The sequence below is a fragment of the Penicillium canescens genome, assembly GCF_028828765.1.
Source record: "Penicillium canescens strain IBT 15451 chromosome Unknown utg000005l_segment0_segment0, whole genome shotgun sequence".
In the NCBI taxonomy this organism is placed as follows: Eukaryota; Fungi; Ascomycota; class Eurotiomycetes; order Eurotiales; family Aspergillaceae; genus Penicillium; species Penicillium canescens.
Genome location: NW_026703967.1, coordinates 665,024 through 685,599, shown reverse-complemented (window position 1 = coordinate 685,599; position 20,576 = coordinate 665,024). Strand labels below are relative to the sequence as shown.

General features: G+C 45.7%; 3 protein-coding genes across 3 annotated transcripts; 2 read left to right on the top strand and 1 right to left on the bottom strand.

Annotated features, from left to right (window-relative positions):
• Window positions 1-4,828: 4,828 nt before the first annotated feature.
• N7446_007876 (uncharacterized protein) lies at window positions 4,829-6,295 on the top strand (the record flags this gene model as incomplete). The annotated part of the gene is made up of 1 exon (XM_058516621.1): window positions 4,829-6,295. The coding sequence occupies one exon, from the start codon at window positions 4,829-4,831 to the stop codon at window positions 6,293-6,295; it is 1,467 nt and encodes a 488-aa protein (XP_058370267.1).
• A 6,878-nt stretch (window positions 6,296-13,173) lies between these two features.
• N7446_007875 (Hemopexin-like domain-containing protein) lies at window positions 13,174-13,827 on the bottom strand (the record flags this gene model as incomplete). Its single annotated transcript, XM_058516620.1, has 1 exon — window positions 13,174-13,827. One exon carries the CDS (start codon window positions 13,825-13,827, stop codon window positions 13,174-13,176), a length of 654 nt encoding a protein of 217 aa, XP_058370266.1.
• Window positions 13,828-15,611: 1,784 nt separating this feature from the next.
• Window positions 15,612-18,098, top strand: N7446_007874 (uncharacterized protein; the record flags this gene model as incomplete). The annotated part of the gene is made up of 3 exons (XM_058516619.1): window positions 15,612-16,321; window positions 16,373-17,227; window positions 17,285-18,098. 3 exons carry the CDS (start codon window positions 15,612-15,614, stop codon window positions 18,096-18,098), a joined length of 2,379 nt encoding a protein of 792 aa, XP_058370265.1.
• Window positions 18,099-20,576: the final 2,478 nt, after the last annotated feature.

Sequence of the window (20,576 nt, the reverse complement as noted above, 5' to 3'; positions counted from 1 at the left end):
GTCTCTATATTGTGTAATCCAGTATCCTGAGGAGCGGAATCATACTCATCTCTTCCACATTTTGCCTGACGACCTGCATGTCCACATCGCCGAGTCAGAGGCTCGTCCTTTTGATGAAAAGAATTGGTGAAGCGTTTTTGTCCCCTTTCAAGTACGAAATGGCCATCTTGAATTTTCCCTTCTCGTCTGCCTATTACCTGCAACTGGCAGTCAACGCGGCAGTGTCTCACTGGATGTTTATTCTTCAATCCTCAACAAGACTTCACCCCCTTCCCCCCCCTTTTTTTTCCCTTTTTTTGATCCTATTGCCCTCAGCCTGTGTAAAAGATACGTGGAATTGGGCCTAGGAATGGATCCACTTAACATCACCCACTTGTCATCCGCGGATTACATGTTGTTTTAAACACTCCGCCATGAATTTGGCTCTGGGGAATTCTAATCATGAACAAATTTGAAATAACAAAGCATGCGATGATGGTCGTGCAAAGTTTTGACCATTTTATTATAGGCCAAAATTCCGGGATTGGGGTTCTCACGACCGACTGACTCGCAAACGGGTTGCTTTTCGCTTATCGGCCTCTGAAATCCAGACGCGTTTGCTCGCAGTCTACCTCGTGTAAGCTTTTTCCAGGGCTGGCAAACCTCTTCATGAATGCTCAAAATCACTAGGGACGGAAATGTTGCGTTCCGACAAATGAAGTACGGAGCAGAGTAGTGATGGGAGAGAACTAAAGACTAGAGCACTAGAGCAACCTTATGACTTGGGCGGAAACAATACATGAACCATGAACAATGGGGACATTGAGACGACTATTTGGTCTCCTTCCAGATTCCGAAATGGAACGGAGGCTATACAAGATAACAGAGACGTGTTTTGCTAATCAAAGTGTAAACTGCAGGTGGTAAAGATGTAGTGCGGGTAGGCATGTATGCAGACTGTGTGCAGTTGCTGCGAGAGCCGAGCTAAGAAATGGAGAAACTCACTGGATATCGATGCACATTCCTGATTGAAGTGCCAAGCGGGACCAGGAGCCCAAATCGAATTTCTGTTCTTGATCGATGGTGGTGGACATCCTCGTATGCAGACTTCACAATATACGTCTTCAGATAGCATCTTCCTAAAACTACGGCCTGAACAGAGCTGTAGCACCTTAAGGCTCACTAGATCCGAAGAATCAAGTCCACATCCACAGCCCGGAGCCACTCCATTCCTTGGCATTCGAATATCTAGCTATTCAAATGCATCCCCAGAAAAAAGCCAAAGGCTTCTGCCATTTGGGACAAAGAACCTTCTCCCTGAACTTTGCTGATTCAAAGTGGTTTCTGGTAGCTCCCGTCATTAGAAGATTTTCCAATGCGTCAAGTCTGCCAGGAGCCCACATAAAATTTTGATGCTCGTTCGGATCCATGACGATGGGGTAGGATCCACCTCGAGAAGACTTTAGAGACTTTCGAGACTTCTTGGTCTCAACCAGGAAATGAATTTGTTCAATCCATCTCCTGCTTTTGGGTGTATGAAACACGTCGTTGTCGCCCACTTGATCATATATGCAAGTAAGTATCAGGCCGGTCTCCTCGAAGAATTTCCGAATCAAAGCTTCTAATATCTTTTCTCCGGGATCAACTTCCCCCCCCCCATGCCTCGTACATATTTGGCGAAGAGTCATGCTTAGCACGCTGTCCCAGGGATGCCCGTATTTCGCCCCTCTGCCATCTGCAGAGCCAACCTCTCACGCTGATTCCAGATACTTTGCAAATATTTTACAGGGGGTCACACTCCTCTTTCCGCTTCTTCAGGTATTCTTCCCATGGGACGTGGAAGTGTCGGAGACTCTCTGCGACACGGCAGGTGCCGAATTTGGTTTTTATGAAAAGAAATCGTCATTCATCCTTCTTGATCACACTGGCAATGAATTGGGTCACTAAATAATGAGGGTTAGAATTTCCTGCGAATCAAATTCATGGTAAGACAAGAAATGGCAAATGCCAAAATAATCAGCGGAATAGACCCGGGAATGAAACTGACAAGAAGTTCCGTTCCTGTCAATTTAAGCCTTTGGAGTGTGGGCCAGAAACATCACATACAGTATGCAGCAACAACACTGAGCCAGTCGCAATTAGCGACCATATCAGGCTCTGTGGGACTAGTGGGTAAATAGTAGCTTGATAAGTCCGATGGTTCTACAGTAGATGCCCCTAGCATCTTCTGTCCACAAATGGTACTTTCCGGTTCCCAGCCACATCGAAATATTCCTCCTGAACCCAATGAGCAGAGTAGTCAATCCCCTACGTGTTTTTGTTTAATTATCATAAACTTCGAGGCTGTCTAGGCAAGGCGTTAGCCTTACCTCAAGCCTAACCCTTTTTTTTTTTTTTTTTTTTTTTTTTTTGGCGGCTTTATAAACACACAGTCTGACACACCGTCTGACACACTGTCTACCAGGTCATATCTACATGAGGGAGATGGCAACTTGAGGGTATTAAACTGAACGATCATTTCCTCGTGATAATTCAGGACAGCGATCTTTTCTTGCTCACAATTCACAACCCTGCGATTGGCAGATAGTAGGCCCGAGACTTTCTTGCAGTAGAACCACTATAACCATCCACTTCCACCATTCTCATCTACAATTATGTTGCGAATGCCACTCTTTAAGGGGGTGTTGAAGATGTCCATCGACTGCGTGCTCGGTCTCGCGAAGGCTAGCACGCATGTCCACTGGAATTTCGTATCCAACCGGCAGTCACTGTAATGTAATTGGCTGCTGATGTTCAATATTGTAATTGTGTACAAATGCGAACGCGACGAGTCTGACTACCCTACTTGTGGGACAAGATTCGTGTGATTGTACTTGTTGGTAGAGTTGCTCGTTGAGATGCAACAGCTACAGCATGCATGTAAAAGAAACAAGAGTTCTTTTTGGGAAACCCTCAGCATTAGCAAAAGGCAAAGGGAAACCTGCTATGAACAGGTAAGCCCCATACCAAGCAGTAAATGAGGTTGGCTTGATAAGATTGAGCCCCTATTTGCTCGGTAACCAGAAACGATTAAACCTTGCTACAGGTCGATGTTCAATTTCACTATGAAGCCCGCCGGTTTCTATCAGAAGGTAACAGGACAATGATTTAGAGGATATCACTTACTCTCTGTCCACATCCGCCACTGTCAGAACTGTACTCGTGTAGCAATCATCCGTCGAGTACATCAGGGACATCACTTACTGGCTGTCCACACCGGCGACTGTGAGAACTCCGGTTGTGTAGACATCAGCTCTCAATCCAATAAGGGACACCACCTAAAATTTGTCTATGTCCGTCACTGTCAGAACGCTGTTCGAGTAGTCATCATCTATTTATCTCCACCTCGAACTCACAGTGTAACCGGGAGCGACAACCCACCCTCTTAAACCAGATGACCCAATATTGCAGTGATGACGTGGGTAATTCATAGCCCAATTTTATCTAATAACGAGGTTCAATTGATGATTGCACATGTTCGATGTTTTGGTTACGATATTAATGAGATGTTTGACTTCATTTCCATACTGTCTAATAGAAGGTCTGAACGCGAAGCGATCAAGGGCCTAATGGCTTGGTGAAGAGGGACGTTCATCAAGAAGTATCGGCCACTTTTGAGGGCAGTTCATAATAAAAACCCCTAGGGGAACGAACGACCAATGAAGGGCACGGAAACGTCAAATGTTGGTATTTGTACTTCCAGTAAGTTACTGTAAACTGGCACGTGACTCTGCTCCATTCCAATACCGTTCAGTAGCTTCAATATAAGGGGTAAGGGTTTTAGCAATATAAGGGGTAAAGGTAAGTTAGAGCATATGTATCGTAGGGGTGGTTAGAAATAGGGATTGGGAAAGGACTAAAATGAGTAAATTGGTGAAACTGATTTCGATCCATCCTGTAATGCACTAAGCGCTCGATATGATTCAACTTATCAAAAGGATATGTAAGATGACGTCCTATCCTGTAGATGAACATGGAACCTACATACAACGATGCGGTTACTTGTTCCTCATGGTCGCCCGCAACTTTCAGCAGTTTCCTTTATCACCAATGAACGAGAGTATACTAGATGAGTTTGTAATAGAGCGTTGTACAAGTGCTGTGAGTTAAAGGAATACGTAGGCAATCGAGGAGCTAAGTCACTTTCATTCAGCAGAAAACCATCAGGATATTCTTTGCACATAATGAAGTACCGGTGAATCATGATTTATATGCGGGAAGTGATATTGTAAGCTCAAATTCTACTGTCATTTGCTTTCTGGCGTTGCTCTACGAGACACATTGGGTAATTGTGGTCTAACAAAAAGACTTGCTTGGAAATGGCAGATCTACTAAAGCCTATCTTAAAAACTATAAAGACCTCTTCATGGATCATTCGTAGAGCTCCTACAATCAAGTTGAAACAGACAGCAGATTCCCAAAATACCGAAATCATTAAGCGATGGCTAAGGGACAAGACAGCAAAGGTACAGGGAGAAATCCAGAAAGAAAACCCAACAAACCTTCCTCCGGTAATCCATCAGGGGTGTCGAAGCCCAAAGCAAATCGGGGAGATGGGAAATCGAAAAAATCAAAGACAGAGCTTAATGCTCAGAGAACAGAAATCGCAAAAAATCAAGCAATACAACAAGGGTCTCTGGAAGAGCTACGAAAAAGGATTACGGAGACTGAGTCTAAGATAGGCTCGGCAGGTCCAGCGGAATCCAGGGCGTTGACGACAAGTCTGAAAGAGCTTCAAATGACAGAAGCCGACGTCAAAAAAAAACTTGATCAGATAAGCTTAGATATGATGGAGATTGACCAAGACATTATGGATATCGATGAGGAAGAACCTAGGACTGGTCAGGCCCTGGATGGGCACGATCTGGAAGGAGAGTCAGCCCATCAAAGTGATCGGCATCCTTCGTTGGAGGTGACGGACCACCAAAACTCCCCGTTGCCCAAGGAACACGGGACCGCTCATAGGATCAAAACAGAATCCGATGAAGGTGTCTTGTCCCAGGATATACCAAAAGCTGAAGAGGACGACAATAGCCCTGGCGTTGATAAACCTTACGAAGAAGTCTCTGATCTGGCGGATTTCAACAAGTCAATTCAATATGAAGATGAAGCCTTCGCCGGAATTGAATTCCTTGAAGGCGGAACAACTTTGTCTGAGGCAAACAGCTTCAGTGGGAAACTCCACCTTAATTCGTACGGGCCAAAAAATAGCGCAATGCTTACCTGGAGCTCGTCAGCCGGAGACAAGAGGGGCCCCAATGTGAAGAACATTCGCGCTGATCCCCACAAACAAGCGATGGAAACAGACGACGATGGAAAATACAAACACAAAGGCAAAATCGGCAGTATCAAAGCCATTGCATGGAGGCCAAGGGGCTCTATAGGGAGCATGAGAGATCTCCTAGCCTCAGTCCGAGAATTAGATCCTGCGAATAAGAATAATCCGAAATACGTGTATCCATTTTGCACGGTGCTTGTTGATTGGATCGGGCCAAACACGCCACCGCCATGCTTGATCAATCGTTCTAATTACAAAGATCTTTCCACATCAGGGAAAGACTCGGGCAAGCGCGTGGACTGGAAGTTTTACAGGATTGCGTGTATTCAGGTGGCAAGGTTCGAAAAATGGGCCGGAAACGAAAGGCTGGGGAAAGAAATCAGCCCGACACCTCTATTTGAGACACCTGAACCAGAAAAACAACGATATGGCTCCGAAGCAGCAATTACGAATAGCCTGCGCAACATGAATGGTGGAATCAATCTCAGTACTAACGGTCAGAACACTAACGGTCAGGACACCAACGGTCAGGACACCAACGGTCAGGACACCAACGGTCAGGACACCAACGGTCAGGACACCAACGGTCAGGACACCAACGGTCAGGACATCAACGGTCAGAACACCACTGGTCAGAGCACCGACGGTCAGAACACCAACAGTCAGAATGCCAACGGTCAGAACACCAACGGTCAAAACAATAACGGTCAGAACATCGGTCAAAACATCAATGGTCAGAACATCAGTCAGAACATCAACGGTCAGAACACCAATGACCTGAGCATGGGTGCAAGCAACGGAACTCACCAAAGTCAGCCTTCACCAAAGTTGAGCACATTCTATAACAAATGGTTGAAAAGACAACCCATTGAGCCTACGGAGTTTGACAAACTAGACGACATATACATTGGAAAGTTCGAGGCTGCTGCTTTTGTTTATGTGGCAAATCTGAAGAAGGAAGGCTTCGTTGTAGAAGACGATATTGGTGCGGATATCTAGGTTGAAGACATCGATCAAAGGATCTCTGTCATTGAAGTCTACGGGTATTTGCCTCGACAGTGAGGTGCCGGTAACCGTCAAGATATGATCCATATGAACAATTCCCTTTTCCATTGCCGGCGAAGCGGGAACACCTGCTGAATGTACTCGTTATTTTGCCTTTCTTTTTGCTGTTTATATATCTGCACTCAGAATGACCACCTGTATCTTTTTAAATGGAACGAATTGATTTAACTTGTATGAATAGCACCAAAATGTGGCGGAAACTGGCTAGCACTAGTTGTAGCAGCTAGGAGTCAGAAAATTGAGAATCTACGTAGGAGTACCTTTGATGAGCCACAACAGATGGCCATGTGGCATGTCTTTCGGTCATTATTTATAATCGCCGCATCCTTACATGTCTCAATTCTACTTTGGTATTAATGTCAGGTCAAAATAGCGCGACGAAAGATATTGTCAGAATTAGGGAAGAGGATATTTAGAGTACCCTATTGTACAGTATGCTAGTGCGTTGGGGACAACGAACTGCAAAAATAACTAAGCACTGGCAATTTATGTGAATAGCAGTCTGTTTACATGAGGAAACATTCATTGTTCGATGAGGCTCCGCTTACACAACACATTCTCCAATTTCCGACAAAGACTACTGTACTTACAAGCAAATTATCCCAGGCCTTTGTTTCACGATTATTCTGCGACAGCTGACGCTGACCGTGAAACAGAATGCCGAATCGCCCTGTCATCATCTTGCATCACCTGTTCCAATTTGAAAAACCTGTAGAAAAATAGTAAGAATGCAAACACTAAGAATGTTACTCCGGTCACAATAGTGGTCATAATAGCCATTATAGACCAGTCTCCTTGCGATGTGTAAACATTGATGAGTGTTGTGAGTAATCCTGCGGCCGCATTCAAAGATGCTGGCCTCGAGTTATATGTCAGCTATGAGTTCCGTTCAACCTCCTTGAGCCTATTGTAATATCTCACATAAAAACTTTGTGAATGAGCCATGTATAGTTACTTCTGAGTTTTCGAGCCAGCAAGAACAGCGCTATAGCTCCACCAACGAGGAAGAAGCATGCAAGGACAAGCAATGGAGGGTTCTGTATGGTGTGTAATACTGCTCGCCCTGTGTTATTCTTTTGCAAAGTTTCTTCCACTTGGATAGACCTTTTTAGCGAAGTGAAGGTTCCTGGAATAACAAGGTATCCCGCAAGTAGCACCCAATTAGCTGCACTAGCAAAGACCCCATATTTCCAGTTCATTTGATCTTCCTCCTTCAGCATTCTGACATAGTCCGTATCACAATCTTTGCCTTCCGCTACGCTGGCTCCCTCTTTGGATTCTCCATGCTGGGGTCTCTCAGCCCTTCGCAGTATTCTTGAATCTCGAAACTGCATAGAGGTAAAAGAATATAGGCGTTTATGAGCGTTGTATATTCAAGACTTCAGGAAAGCCTCTTGGTAGGAGGGCGGAAGTGCGATAATATATGGACAAAGATATAACTGGATAGCGCCATTGTGATGTACGATTCTGGGAGGGCTTTTAATTTGAGGGGTGTTCCAGTCTACCTCAATTCATTGATTGATTATTTCATAATGCAAGGATCTGGCTGGCCATAGGGTAGTTGCTTAACTCGTTGATTTATGAGGGGAGTTGCATTGAGGCAGTATTTGACCGAGTCGTAAAAGTCAGAGCGTTCATTGCATGGGCCATTGATCAAATACCATGTAAATGATCTGAGTTGAACACAGGGCGTCTTAGTATATAAGTGCCCCAGACCTTCGCCCATGTCACCACAAGGTCAAATGGCTGCGTGGCTCGATCTCGTCTGTGACGCCACTGGCCAATCCTTGGTGGACACTGGCCGCCTGGAGGAGATTGTACAGGGTATGAGCCACCCAAAATCTCAATATCCTTCCTTTATCTCTTTTATTGGCAATGGTAGCCGAATCAAAGCACTGCAGGCCTTATTCCCACATAACAATGTTACCCGCAAAGGACCCGCTGGGCTGGCTCGGCTTCATCTCAGTACAGCCACAGCCCAAACTGAGCACCCCGTTATCTTTGTTGAAAGCAACCTGTCCGGTCAACCAGGGCTCGGGGATACCGAACGCATTAGACAGTCAACGGACAAACATCGACGATTTCCCATTCCTCGGGGGAATCGACCGTTGGCGCTGCTTCAGCAAGAAGTAATCAGAGAAAAGATCTTACCCTGGACGCAAATACTATGTCTCTTCGCTGGTACAGTGGCTGAGATTGAAGATATACAGCAGCTACTGAGCCGGGCTCGTGGAAGGCTTCTAATCGGCACTCACCCCATTCCAGACGTGATGCGAGTTGTCATCGTCCTCACAAGCAACCCCACAACTTCAAATAGCGAACTAAACGAAATGGTTGCCTATCAGATAGGTGGGAATCCTTACGGGCTGAATGCTAAGGTTTTGGACCTCCGTAGCCGGCGTGACCTTTCTCCTCCGGCTGCTTACGAGCCATTGCGACGTCTCATTCTGGATGAACTTCAGGAGACACGAATGGAGTTAATCCAACAACATATGTCATTTTCCGCTTTTCATTTGAATGTTCTATGGAGCCAAAGCTTCCAGCTGTGCGCGGGAAACTCGTATCATGGTGACCTAGACTGTCTGCTAGCTGCCCGCAAAAATTTCCCACCAACAGCAGCAATAGTAGATTGTCTCAACGAGTTTTTCAGTCAAGCGAGGGAGATATCTTGCCCGCCTTCTGAAGTTCATTCTTTTGTCGCATCGGCACTATTGATGGATGCTTACCCTCCTGAGATGCATCGTAAGTGAATACCTTTTTGGTTCCACTTGACCTCTACACGTCTAGTCAGACAGAAATATCCTAATCTGAACAGGCTTTCAACCTGAAGTTGTTTTCAATACCTTATATTTGAACCACTGCAGAGTTGCCTGGAATAATCAGCACGATGTTGATCCAGACCCGAACTGCCAGGGCATCCTAGCCCACTTTTGCGAAGCGTTTGTTCAATTGGGCCCAACCAAGTCGTCTGTCGCCGTTCGACACGGAGCACTCTTAGACTATCACCATAGGTGGGGAATTCCACGTTCAACAACAACTTGCTTTTCTTGCATGTGCAGAGCGCCAGAGCACATGCTTCCATGCAGGCATGCCATCTGTGATATCTGCGTCGTACTAGTCGGATCGCCAAGTAGAAAGGCGGAATATCATACGGATCTTTCTCAATGCCCCATGTGCGAGGAGTCATTTCGCCTCACTATTCGTCAATTACCGCCTACCAAGCGTCCGGTTGTTTTCAGCATGGATGGTGGGGGAGTTCGCGGGATCGTGCAACTAGGTCTTCTATGGGCGCTAGAAAGACGGCTGGGAGACGGTGTATCGATAGCCCAGATCCCAGATTTATGGGCAGGGACAAGTGTCGGTGAGTATCCACTGGCTCTGTACTTAGATGTCTATTGACGAAATCACTGGCGAGAAGGGGGACTGTCTACAATTGACTTTAATTTCAACGAAGTGTCCGCAGAAAAAAGCTTTGAGCAATTTCCCGCTCTGGCACGAATGATCTTTGGATCCTCAAAGTGCATGCGAAAAGGTATACTATCTCGATTTACTAATTGGCTGAAATGCCTAGCTGGATTCATGGCAGATGGCCATTACGACTCAGATAATTTAGAGGAAACCTTGAAAAAGGCAGTGGATCCCCAGCGTCGTATATTTGACGTGCCGACAGCTACTTCAGCTGGTTGCCGCGTTGCCATTGTAACTAGTCGTGTTTCTGATGGGAAGGCATGTGTTTGGGCCAACTATCGTGGGACAGGCCGACAGAATGTAAAAGCTGCATACCAATTCTTGATGCCCCGAACTGAAAGTCAAAACCCTTTTCTGTGGGAAGTGTGAGTAAACATCCAGTTTTCCCGTCTGTTGAAGCAGAGAAATTCGAAAAATCCGAATCTGACATCATCCATTGCAGAGCACGATGCAGCGTTGCCGCCCCCTTGTGAGTGATCCTCTTATATATCCCGAGCTGGTAAAACTGACACCCGGAAAGCTTTTTCAGGACAAAATCATTGCCAGGCTTTGGTCTTTTTCAAGACGGCGGTGTAAGGGCGAACAACCCACTGGCAATCGCTTTCAAAGAGTCCACTATTGTTTGGCCCTCGACAGGAAGTCCTGATCTCCTATTGTCAGTGGGTACAGGATTCTCTGATTCCACCGCCGAATTAGATTCTCATCGTAGCATTCTTCGAGACAGAGCAGTTTCTCGTATGGTCCGAGCAACTTTGTCTTCTCCATCTTCAGATGGAGAGCAAGGGTTTCATGAAGCACTCAACTGTATCCCTGATCAGATGAAGGCTGATATTTTTCGTGTTGATCAAGCGTTATCTAACCCTCTCCCTCGGTTAGACGATGTAGGCGGCTTGTCTGAGTTGACCGAACTACAATTTACTGTTCCAGATGAGCTTGTTCGAGCAATCCTGGCGACTGCTTTCTTCTTCTTCGAGTTGGATAAGGTACCGCTCAAGAGGCATGGGGTGTTTGACTGTCAGGGTTCCATTCTTTGCACCAGATCAGATGCTAAGCCATTACTCAATCGTGTGGTTGATGAATTCCCAGGTGCAAGATATAAGACTATTCGCGGACACGACCTTGGCCATGTCAACGAAAATGATGGCTGCACAGTATGTGGATATTATCGGAAAAAGGTCTGGTTTTCTGTATCGAGTCTTGAGGAAATTACTTCCATTGTGGTTGCTGGCTCTACTCATCAGCGAAGAATTGGCGGTTTTCCAAAATCAATGGAAGATTTTCTGCGAGATCAACAAGCTTATGCTCAATTTGGTCGTCCAGACCATCTCATCAGCTCATGGCCTCCCAGCCGAAATTGCTTTTGCTCTCGGGGCACGAAACGCCGTATCCAATTTTTGGAACCAAATTTCAAGCAAAAGAAAAGTCGGCTGTAAATTGAGTCTCGTCTTTCTGCGCAAATAGAAATTCAAATAAATAAAATGACATTTAATGCAAGATGGTCTGGATTTGATTAATTGTTATTATGTAAAGGTGGAAAACTAACTATCCCACGCTTCTCTGATTTCTATAATGAGGAAGAAGGATGTTATGGGTGAGAATGCTCAAGAAAGGAGCAGAAGGGTGAACCCTTTACGATTCAAGTATCAAAACTCTCTCACCTTGACATCCTTGTAATCAGACTGACGTTACTAGATCGTTCCAACGACGACTATCTCCTGCGTGGGTGCATATCAGCATGGAGAACTCGGGCAGTTACCCCAAAATCCGTCGCACGCAACTCTCATTCTGTTTCCACCCATTCGTTTCGTTTCTCGTCTTGTTCTTCCTCTGCTCTTCTTTCACCAACATATAATTCATTTTCATGGCTTCATATGGCACCGTGTAAACCAAGGCGGCAATGAGGTCACCAAAGGCCGTGGCGAAACTCTAAATACGTCTTGGATGTGGTACAACCTACATATACACACAGGGATATGTTTACAATTGTGGTTGCCTGTGTATCGCATCGGCAGTTGGAATTCTGAGTTGAGATACGATTGTTATGTTTTTTATGTCTGTAAGGAAAGATACAGCTATTTGTGGTCCCAGTAGCTGCGTTCCTATTGGCTAGCGCAGTGACAGCCTACTATGCTGCCACTCCAACAAACTCTCAAACCGTCACTAGACCATAAGTATGGCAACGAGTTAGAGCCGACCTCTGTTCTGCGTCTGTCTGTGTTACTCGAGTCTCGTCTATCGGGTAAAAAGGTGGAAAAGACTAATTTGTTGTGATATAAGGCTGGTGCAGATCAGGAACCAAGCCGCGTCATGGGAATTATCCCCGAACAGTCTATACGAAGAGTCAAGTTATTGAAAATTAACTTGACTTTCTCGTTGATATATATATAGACTCGCATACTCCGTCTGAAATACTGTAATAACGATCAATCTTTTGGGTTACAACATAATTAACTACACGTGATCAGGGATTCAACTTCGATACTAGTCCCAGTGGCCCATGCCTCAAAGGCACTGGTGACGCGCGCTTCGCACGGTGATGCCCTGAAACGGTGTAGAAGTCATTTTCAATACGTGAAAGTAACGATTGGCACTAGCACGGCGAACATTTTTAGGGTCTAGGGCCTTTTGCACTTGAAACTGGGAGATAAACCTAGAAATGCATACGGAGTATCACAGGAAAGCAGCGATGGTGTACAGTAGATCAGAAAAGCATCGGTTGCAAAACCAATCAGAAGTATATTTTACAGAAGTGCATAGCAAAGTCATGTAGGCAATGAAAGAGAAACAAGAGTTGAATGAAAGAAAGCGTTCGGAGCACCGGCATTATGGTTCGAGCACCCACATTAGGGTTGAAGAAGAAAGAGTAAGTGAACTAGATTGGAAACCGCCAGCACTAAGCCTAACATGGTGACAGCGAGGGGAACTAAAAAATTGGGATTTTAACAACAGGGGTTACTTCCTACAACGAGGGTAAACTCTTCATCTCACTTCGTTCGTTTCAGGGCATATCCGATGCATCCGGCAACTTACATTCGAGGTACCGATACTCACGACATTTTACCCTCACCCTTTTACCACTTACAAAGCAAGTATCTTCGGGGGACAAACATAAGTCTATAAGGCTACTTTTATTGGCTTCCATCTCAGAAATCATAGATATTTTATTTTAAACTCTAACCATATAGTGGTCTAATATATTTAAGAGAAGAATTTTCAAAATTGAATGATAGAACAGGCTAGTACAGTTTTTTTTTGGCGTACTTATTACGCTTGATATCACCCCGAAAAAGAAAAAGATTGAATAACACGAAATTTTTAGCCTCGAACACAAAATTTCGAAACTATCATTGAGTAACCCATGGACACAGGCCTTTCCAGGTAGTCGTAATAGGTTCAGGCCCTGATATAATCCGATCGGCCTCACGGCTAACAACCTTGACCCTCACGGACTTAAACCCTCGAAAGAAAATTGTCTGGCCCTCATTTCCTGGGAGCTCCCAGATAGCATCAACACAGTCAAATCCAGCTTGTGCCAGGCCAGGCCACTTGTCAACAATGTTGGCAGGGCCAGAGGTGATACGATTATCCCCCATGTGGACTTTCACGTATTTTGTACCTCGGAAGAAGTACACTTCATGATCTGACCCTGGTACATGCATAGCAGCATCTATAATATCAAATTGAGCTGCTCCCAGGGCTGGAAACTTGTCGGTGATCTTCCAAGGGCCTTCTGTCTTTTTGTTGGCGGTGGAGTACATCCCAACACGTGTTCCGTAGAAGCAGTACTTGTCATCATCTTTGGCTCCTTTGATGTCGAGCCAAGCATCGACAGTGTCAAAACCGAGCTTGGGAAGCAACGTATAATACTTAGGGATCAGCCAAGTCTGTGCTTGTTGTTTCGGAAGTTTCTTATCGGGGTGCTGGATGTTGACATAACCAATCCCCATGAACAATCCTGCCCAAGGTCCATCCCGCTGAACGTAAACCGAATCAATCATTGTGACAGTGAAGAACGGTGGATGGTCTTCTTGAACAAAAGTAGAGAGGGGTCGTGTGTAGGAGAAAAGGGCAGTAGTATCGATCTAGCGGAAAGTCTTTCGTTTTATATGTGACCCTCGTTAGATGAAACTCATGATCGAGGAGTAAGTGATCCAATGCGCTACTTATAGCATAAAAGCTCGCCTGTTTTAATAATATCGTGTTGAGATTTCAAGCTCTTATTCGCCTTAGTGCTCTTTGGGGGTCCACTAACAACGTCACAGATATTACTTATCACATTGCATGGCCCTATGTTGTATCACAACAAATGCGCCATGATTGGATCCCTTTACGAAAACGTGGGCCACGTTACGTGGCCGTGACTATGATCTCTCTATCCTGAAGTAATGCATGATGCATCAGAGGATCTGAAGGCACTTGAACTCCTTGCTACGGAAAAGCATATATTATTACCGGAAGATGCCGTCCCAAGACATCATTGCATGGTCTTCGCAAACAACATAATCCTACACGCTCTGGTAATAGGAAGGTATAGGACTATGGCTGAAGGCATGGCTGACTCTGAAGACCTGGGCAATTCCACGGTACTTTGGTGCTATCTCATTATTACCATAAACATATACGTGTACCACTTCGACGTACAGGTGGTTTATAAGATCTGCATGATTAAAGTGGCGGTGTAGGAAGCGTGTTGAAAATAGCCTTCCGGCCTGTATCTTCTGCTATTGCCTTTGCTCTCTAACACCGAACAACATCTGCGGCGTTCTACTGGGGCAGGGCACACAATGGACTGACAGTGAACATTAAACAGCGTGAAAGAGGTAAAAAAGAAAGCAAGTCTGTTTCACAATTTCAGGTCGCAGAATTTGCCTCACTGGCAGCTTATCCTGTCGAGCGCAAGATTACTAGCGCCCTATGCTTTATTCAGTCACTGCATGTTCTTCCTATTTCAGTACAGGAGCTCCGCTCCTCGTTGCTGTTTGCTGCATTTATTTGAGGTCCGCAGCTCGAGATGGGCTGCAGGAACTACGACATCGTGTCACGTGCATTTTCTGATACCTAGCACTCTTCCTTTCCCCATGCCACTGGTGACGCGCGCTCCGAACGCTGATGCCCTGAACGGCGATAAACTGCAGAAAACATGGGAGAAGGTATTAAGCACGTGACACTCTAAGCAATACAACCAATGAGAGTAACTGGGACATTCTCCACGTGACTTCCCAAATACCAGACCAATGGGAACGAGGCTTGGCACGAAATTTGGCTGCGTTTCGCGTAGCGTCAACTCAGCCTTAAAATCAGCCTCGCGCAGACCCACAGTTTGTAACTGGTGACGCGCGCTTCGCACGCTGATGCCCTGAAACGATGAAAAGGAAAGGCAGGTACAAGAAGCTAAAGTCATATATAATTGCTAACTTTAAAATAGGCTGTCGTAAGAATGATAATATTTTTAGATCTGGATCTAAAGTACTAACTTAATTATAAATACATACCTTAAATGGCTTGAGATTTTTGTTGAATGTACTTGCTATGATTACTAGTATATGCCCCTGACACAGCCTCAATATTGTGATCATCCTGAATTTCGCTCTCGCATTGTTACCTTCTCCATAATTGGTAGCCTCGTCGCCAATCATTTACAAAATGGGTTGGTTGATCGGGCGCTCAGCCGCAATAAAACGCAGGGATCGCGAGTCTTTGCCAAGAGGGCTAAAAACAAGTAGAAGAGCCCCCATCCCCCACCTTCGCCTCTCAGCATAATTTAGCCTTCCAGTGTTTCGCAATGAAAAACCCCGTTCCCTTGCCGGGGAAGCGCGAAGTACGCAACATATGGGCCTGGGCTCGTTCTCTAGCCACTTCGCAGCGCTACGATGGGGCAGCAGACAGTGATCCACACGATACCGAGCTCCTCGTACTTCCCAGCCAACAGTCGCTGGCTTCCGTCTCCAAAACCACGACAAAAGAGCGAACCGTCCAAGATCAGACTCTTGACACTCCTATGTTAGGTGAAGCAACAGCTAGTACCGACGAACACAGAGACATTCCAGCAAATGTTTTGGAAAATAACAGTCCTAACAAATCAAGACCCTCCTGGATTAAAGGTGTATACCTCTGTGGATACGCGACTGCCGGCCTCCTACTATCAAATGTCATATTTGTTTCCGTGACTGGCGGATTATCTTCCAAATTCCCGGGAACAGGAGGATCCTCGAATTCAAAAGTGATATATGACGGTTCTTGTGACGTGACAGGTCGGTGGAACACAGGTCTCCACATTATAATCAACATTATCAGCACCTGCACTCTTGCAACAAGCAATTATTGCATGCAGACTCTTGTCGCCCCAACTAGAGACGAAATTAACATAGCCCACGCAAAACGCCGCTGGCTTGACGTTGGAGGTTCCAGTTTTAGAAACATCTTCGCTATATCGTATGCCCGACTCGGTCTGTGGATAGTCTTGCTACTTACTGCCACGCCATTTCATCTACTGTATGGAGGTATATCTATTGTTCTATTTACAGCGTACTAATGTCGCCTTAGTTACAACTCACTCGTGTTTGAGAGCCTAACTTACAACCATTACTGGTCCTTCGCCGCCCCATATGATTTTACGCCTGAAGACGTGCGAAATCTCACGACTCCCGCCTTGCATGATTGTTTTGGGATAGGCGCGGGGGACTTAGCGGGTACAAGTCTAGATTCAGACAAAAGATTCGACTGGAACCAACAAATTCTTCAGATTGAAGGATCAAAGACTGAGAGGATCTCCGCCGAGAAATGCTACGGAAAAACATCTATAACCAATGGCCTATCCGGCTACAGAGGGATAATTCTCCTAACGAGCAACCGAAGTATGAGCGATGGCGGAACTGAGTCTGTCCTTGGAATTGAGAACTGGAGCCACCCCGGCGAAGTTTGGGCCGCTCCGTTTGTGAATTCGGATCCCAGAAACATACAGGATCATGAATGCACAACCTACGATGCATTCCTCCACCTTGAATACTACAAAAAAGACACAATGCACGTAACGGAGTGCCTGGCATTCGAGGGAAAAAGCAATTGCCAACTGTTTTACAACCCTATTATCGCTGTGATCATTATTGTTGCCACCTTCGTCAAAGTTATTGCGATCTTCCTGGCCGCCCAACTTCGTAAATCTCGATCAACCCCTCTTCTTACGTCAGGTGATGCGATAGCTTCATTCCTGGAGGACCCAGATGAGACTACGAAAGGCATGTGTTGGGCATCGCTGAACAGCACCAAACAGAGAAACTGGATAACATGTCCGAAAGGACAGGAACCACAACGGCGGGCCGTAAGATACCAACGTCTCACCAGGCCTCAGCAGTGGAGAAGAGCATCTAGTCCAATACATTGGTTTGTAACAGTGTTGATGTGAGCCACTTGAACCCGATACGCAACCTGAATGCCTGGAAGCTAAACAAAATTAAGCGTCCTTATCTGCATTGTGACCACCACTTTGATATACCCGTTCTTTGCTGTGGACTCAATGAATGGCGTGGGAACCGACGAACTTACATGGCAAGCAATCTGGGACTTAGACTCCATGGCAAGAAAAAATGCTATTACTGCCTCTGGTTCGAAAAACTATTCAGAACTCCAAGGTGTGGTGATTGCGAATAGCGCCCAATTGGTAGTCACGCTCTGCTATTATTTCTATAATAGTCTACTTACAAGGATGTTATTGAGTGCGGAGTATAGCTCTTATGGGGTTAACAGGAAGCCACTTCGCGTCACTTGGCCTGTTGAGGGTAGCAAGCAGCGTTCAACCTATTGGCTATCTATCCCATACCGATATGGACTTCCAGCGATGGCCCTATTCACAATACTCCATTGGCTTGTCTCGCAGGGAATCTATTTTGTTCTGGCTTTTCCTTACGATGCAGACGGCAATCTACTATACGCGCAGAAGGAAAGCGCACCAAAAATGTCATATATGCCTTTAATATGCGCTGGTGCCCTTCTTGGTGTCCTGGGTATCATGATTATTGGCGTGTCATTCCGGAGACTCAAGTCAGCAATACCTCTCGCGGGAACTTGCAGTGCTGCTATAAGCGCAGCCTGCCATCCGCCCGAGAACGTTCGTACAGACACCGTGACGCACGGTGAGCTGATGTGGGGAGAGACCGATCTGCCATGGGCCTTGGACAGCGGGGATGATGATGAAAGCGATGGCCCAAAGGGACATTGCAGTTTCACCCCATCAGGAGCAAGGCAGCCTTCTTTGGACAAGTTATACGCCTAGATCACAGTGTATCTTGCCCCTACGCTGATAATACACTCCTCTACTGGTAGATTCGATGACCCTTCACCTATTGCGCATTATTTTGTTACAACACCAAATTAAATACCATGTCATAATTAATCAAAAGGCGTTTCTTCCAGGCAATTTACTTGTCGGTCGCCAGATCAGGAATATTGGTAGATGGGCGACGTTGAAATATAACTGAGAGCCCGAAAGGTTTAGACTTCATGTATACCCACCCATGCCGGATTGTGAGAAATACCGGGCCCGTAATCTAAAAGCAGCTAGTAGAAAAGAAGAAGCGGATATAGGATTGGCTCGGAGGATGTGAGGGTTTCACGTATACGTAGATGAGGACAGCATCTTCGTTGAATAACCAGTATTAAGAAAAGCTATTTTCAACTCCAGATACAAGACGTAGCGCGAGGAAGCAAAGAGACAGGCTTCCTCGCGTTCTGGGGAACCCATATGCGCCATGTGGGCCCCGCAGGTCATATCTCCAAACATGCTCACGTTTCATGTAACTTAATCTCTCAGCCCCTGCAGTCCACCAATTCATCTGCAGCAAAAGTACGTTCTTCCTCATGGCGACCGTCCTCCGTCCAGGGAGTCCACAGGCCCTAGGCGCGGCAGGTTTGGAGCCAATACCCAACAACGCGCCGGTTCTTGTCAGCGATAAGAATAGGGTCAGCGGAGCAGTCTCAAACCCTGGATTTACGGCATGTTCGATAAAACTGCCAATAGTCCCGATCCGCAACGCCACTTTTCGAGTGAGGCCTGGCCAATATCAAAACCTGATCAATCAGGATGCTGCGGCTAGCAAGAAGAATGTGCGTTTCAATGATACTTCGAAGAAACCCGCTTGTTCTTTCGAGCGGATCCCCCTTTTATCTTTGACATTAAAGTCAGCTCCAACCGGCCGTGGAGCGACCTCAACGGGTTCGACATATAGTAAACATTTTCAGATTAGCCACGGAAAAATTTTTTGCATATTGAACTCTACTCACAGTGCACCTTCGACTTCCCATGCTTTCAAAAGCAATACTGGTGTGGAATGGTAGATTTGGTCTTACGGGTATTACGTCGGGGTGGATTGGATGTGGGGCCGGCTCTAATACCATCCAATCAAACCGCGATATCTGAGGCCGTATAAAATACGAATAATTTTAGTTTCTGTTAAAATCCTTATATTTCTATAATTATTGAATTTATATATTCAAGTGTATATGCCTAATAAGTATTGGACTTTCCTATTTTCATAAAATTTTTATATCTTTTAAATATTGGGGACGCGCGCTGCTGCACGCAGTTGCCCTCAAAATGAGACAGAAAGACGAGCACTTGAGGGCACGCAACACGTGAGGGGACAAGTACCAGACCAATGAGAGCGAGGCTTGGCGCGAAATTTGGCTGTGTTTCTCGCAGCGTCAACTCCGCCTTCAAGTCAGCCTCGCGCAGACCGGCGGTTTGTAACCCCTTTCACTCCGTTCCTTCGTTTCAGGGCACTGGTGACGCGCGCTCCGCAACCTCCGCACGCCGATGCCCTGAAACGACATGAAAACAATTAAGTTCGGTAACCGACAAGAAACTTTATTTGATAAAACAGAAATAAAGTGCATAAGAACCGAAAGTTTGCATGGTCCGGAATGGGTAAGGTGGAAGTGGTGTAATTCTTATCAGTTGAATATATAGCCAGTGCATGTTTTATGTATGAGAATCAGGATGGTCGCCCGGATGGCTAAGAAAACCTTTAACGGTGAGGAAACAAGGACAGCGTTGTGTTTCGTTTCTCACCAGTCAAATTCATGGGCGTGGTACAATTAGATGTAGAGACCCGCCCGGGTCAACAGAAGTTAAGAATGAGCCCCATGCATAGATGAATTTGTCGGGCTCGTAGGACTGGGGATTTCCCAGAGAGGCAAAGACATGTATAGTAGCCGGAAGCTCATTCAATTCAACATCGTCTGAGTAGAGATCCGTTTGAAAAGGAAGATGTAAAGAAGCCTCAAGTTGTAGGGCAAGTCCCTAGTCAGGTCGAGACGGGTCGGGTCCCACGCTGTTTATGAAATCCCGTATGTGAAGAATAGCCGGATAATTAACCTGGGATGGCATAAGGGCGACGGATTGAATAGGGACGGTGAAAATGAAGACTAAGTGGCTGCAAGGAATAGAGAGGTTTAATACAAGATGGTAATAGACAGAGGATATATAAGTGCAAAGAGTATCACTAGTGTACAGGGCTACCAGATTGTGAATGAGTGAGAAGGACTACATGATTTCAGTACTATTTACTCGTCATCCCAGAGATATGGTCATACATAACAGGGAAAGATTGCAGCATAAATAAGAAGGCGAGAAAGGATCCGAGGGCAGGTGATAGTTATGATGTCGACGATGCTATGCTAACAACTTAAATACATCGTAACAAATCACAGGAGCACAAAGAGTCCAGGAATGAATCCGTGCAAAAACACTATT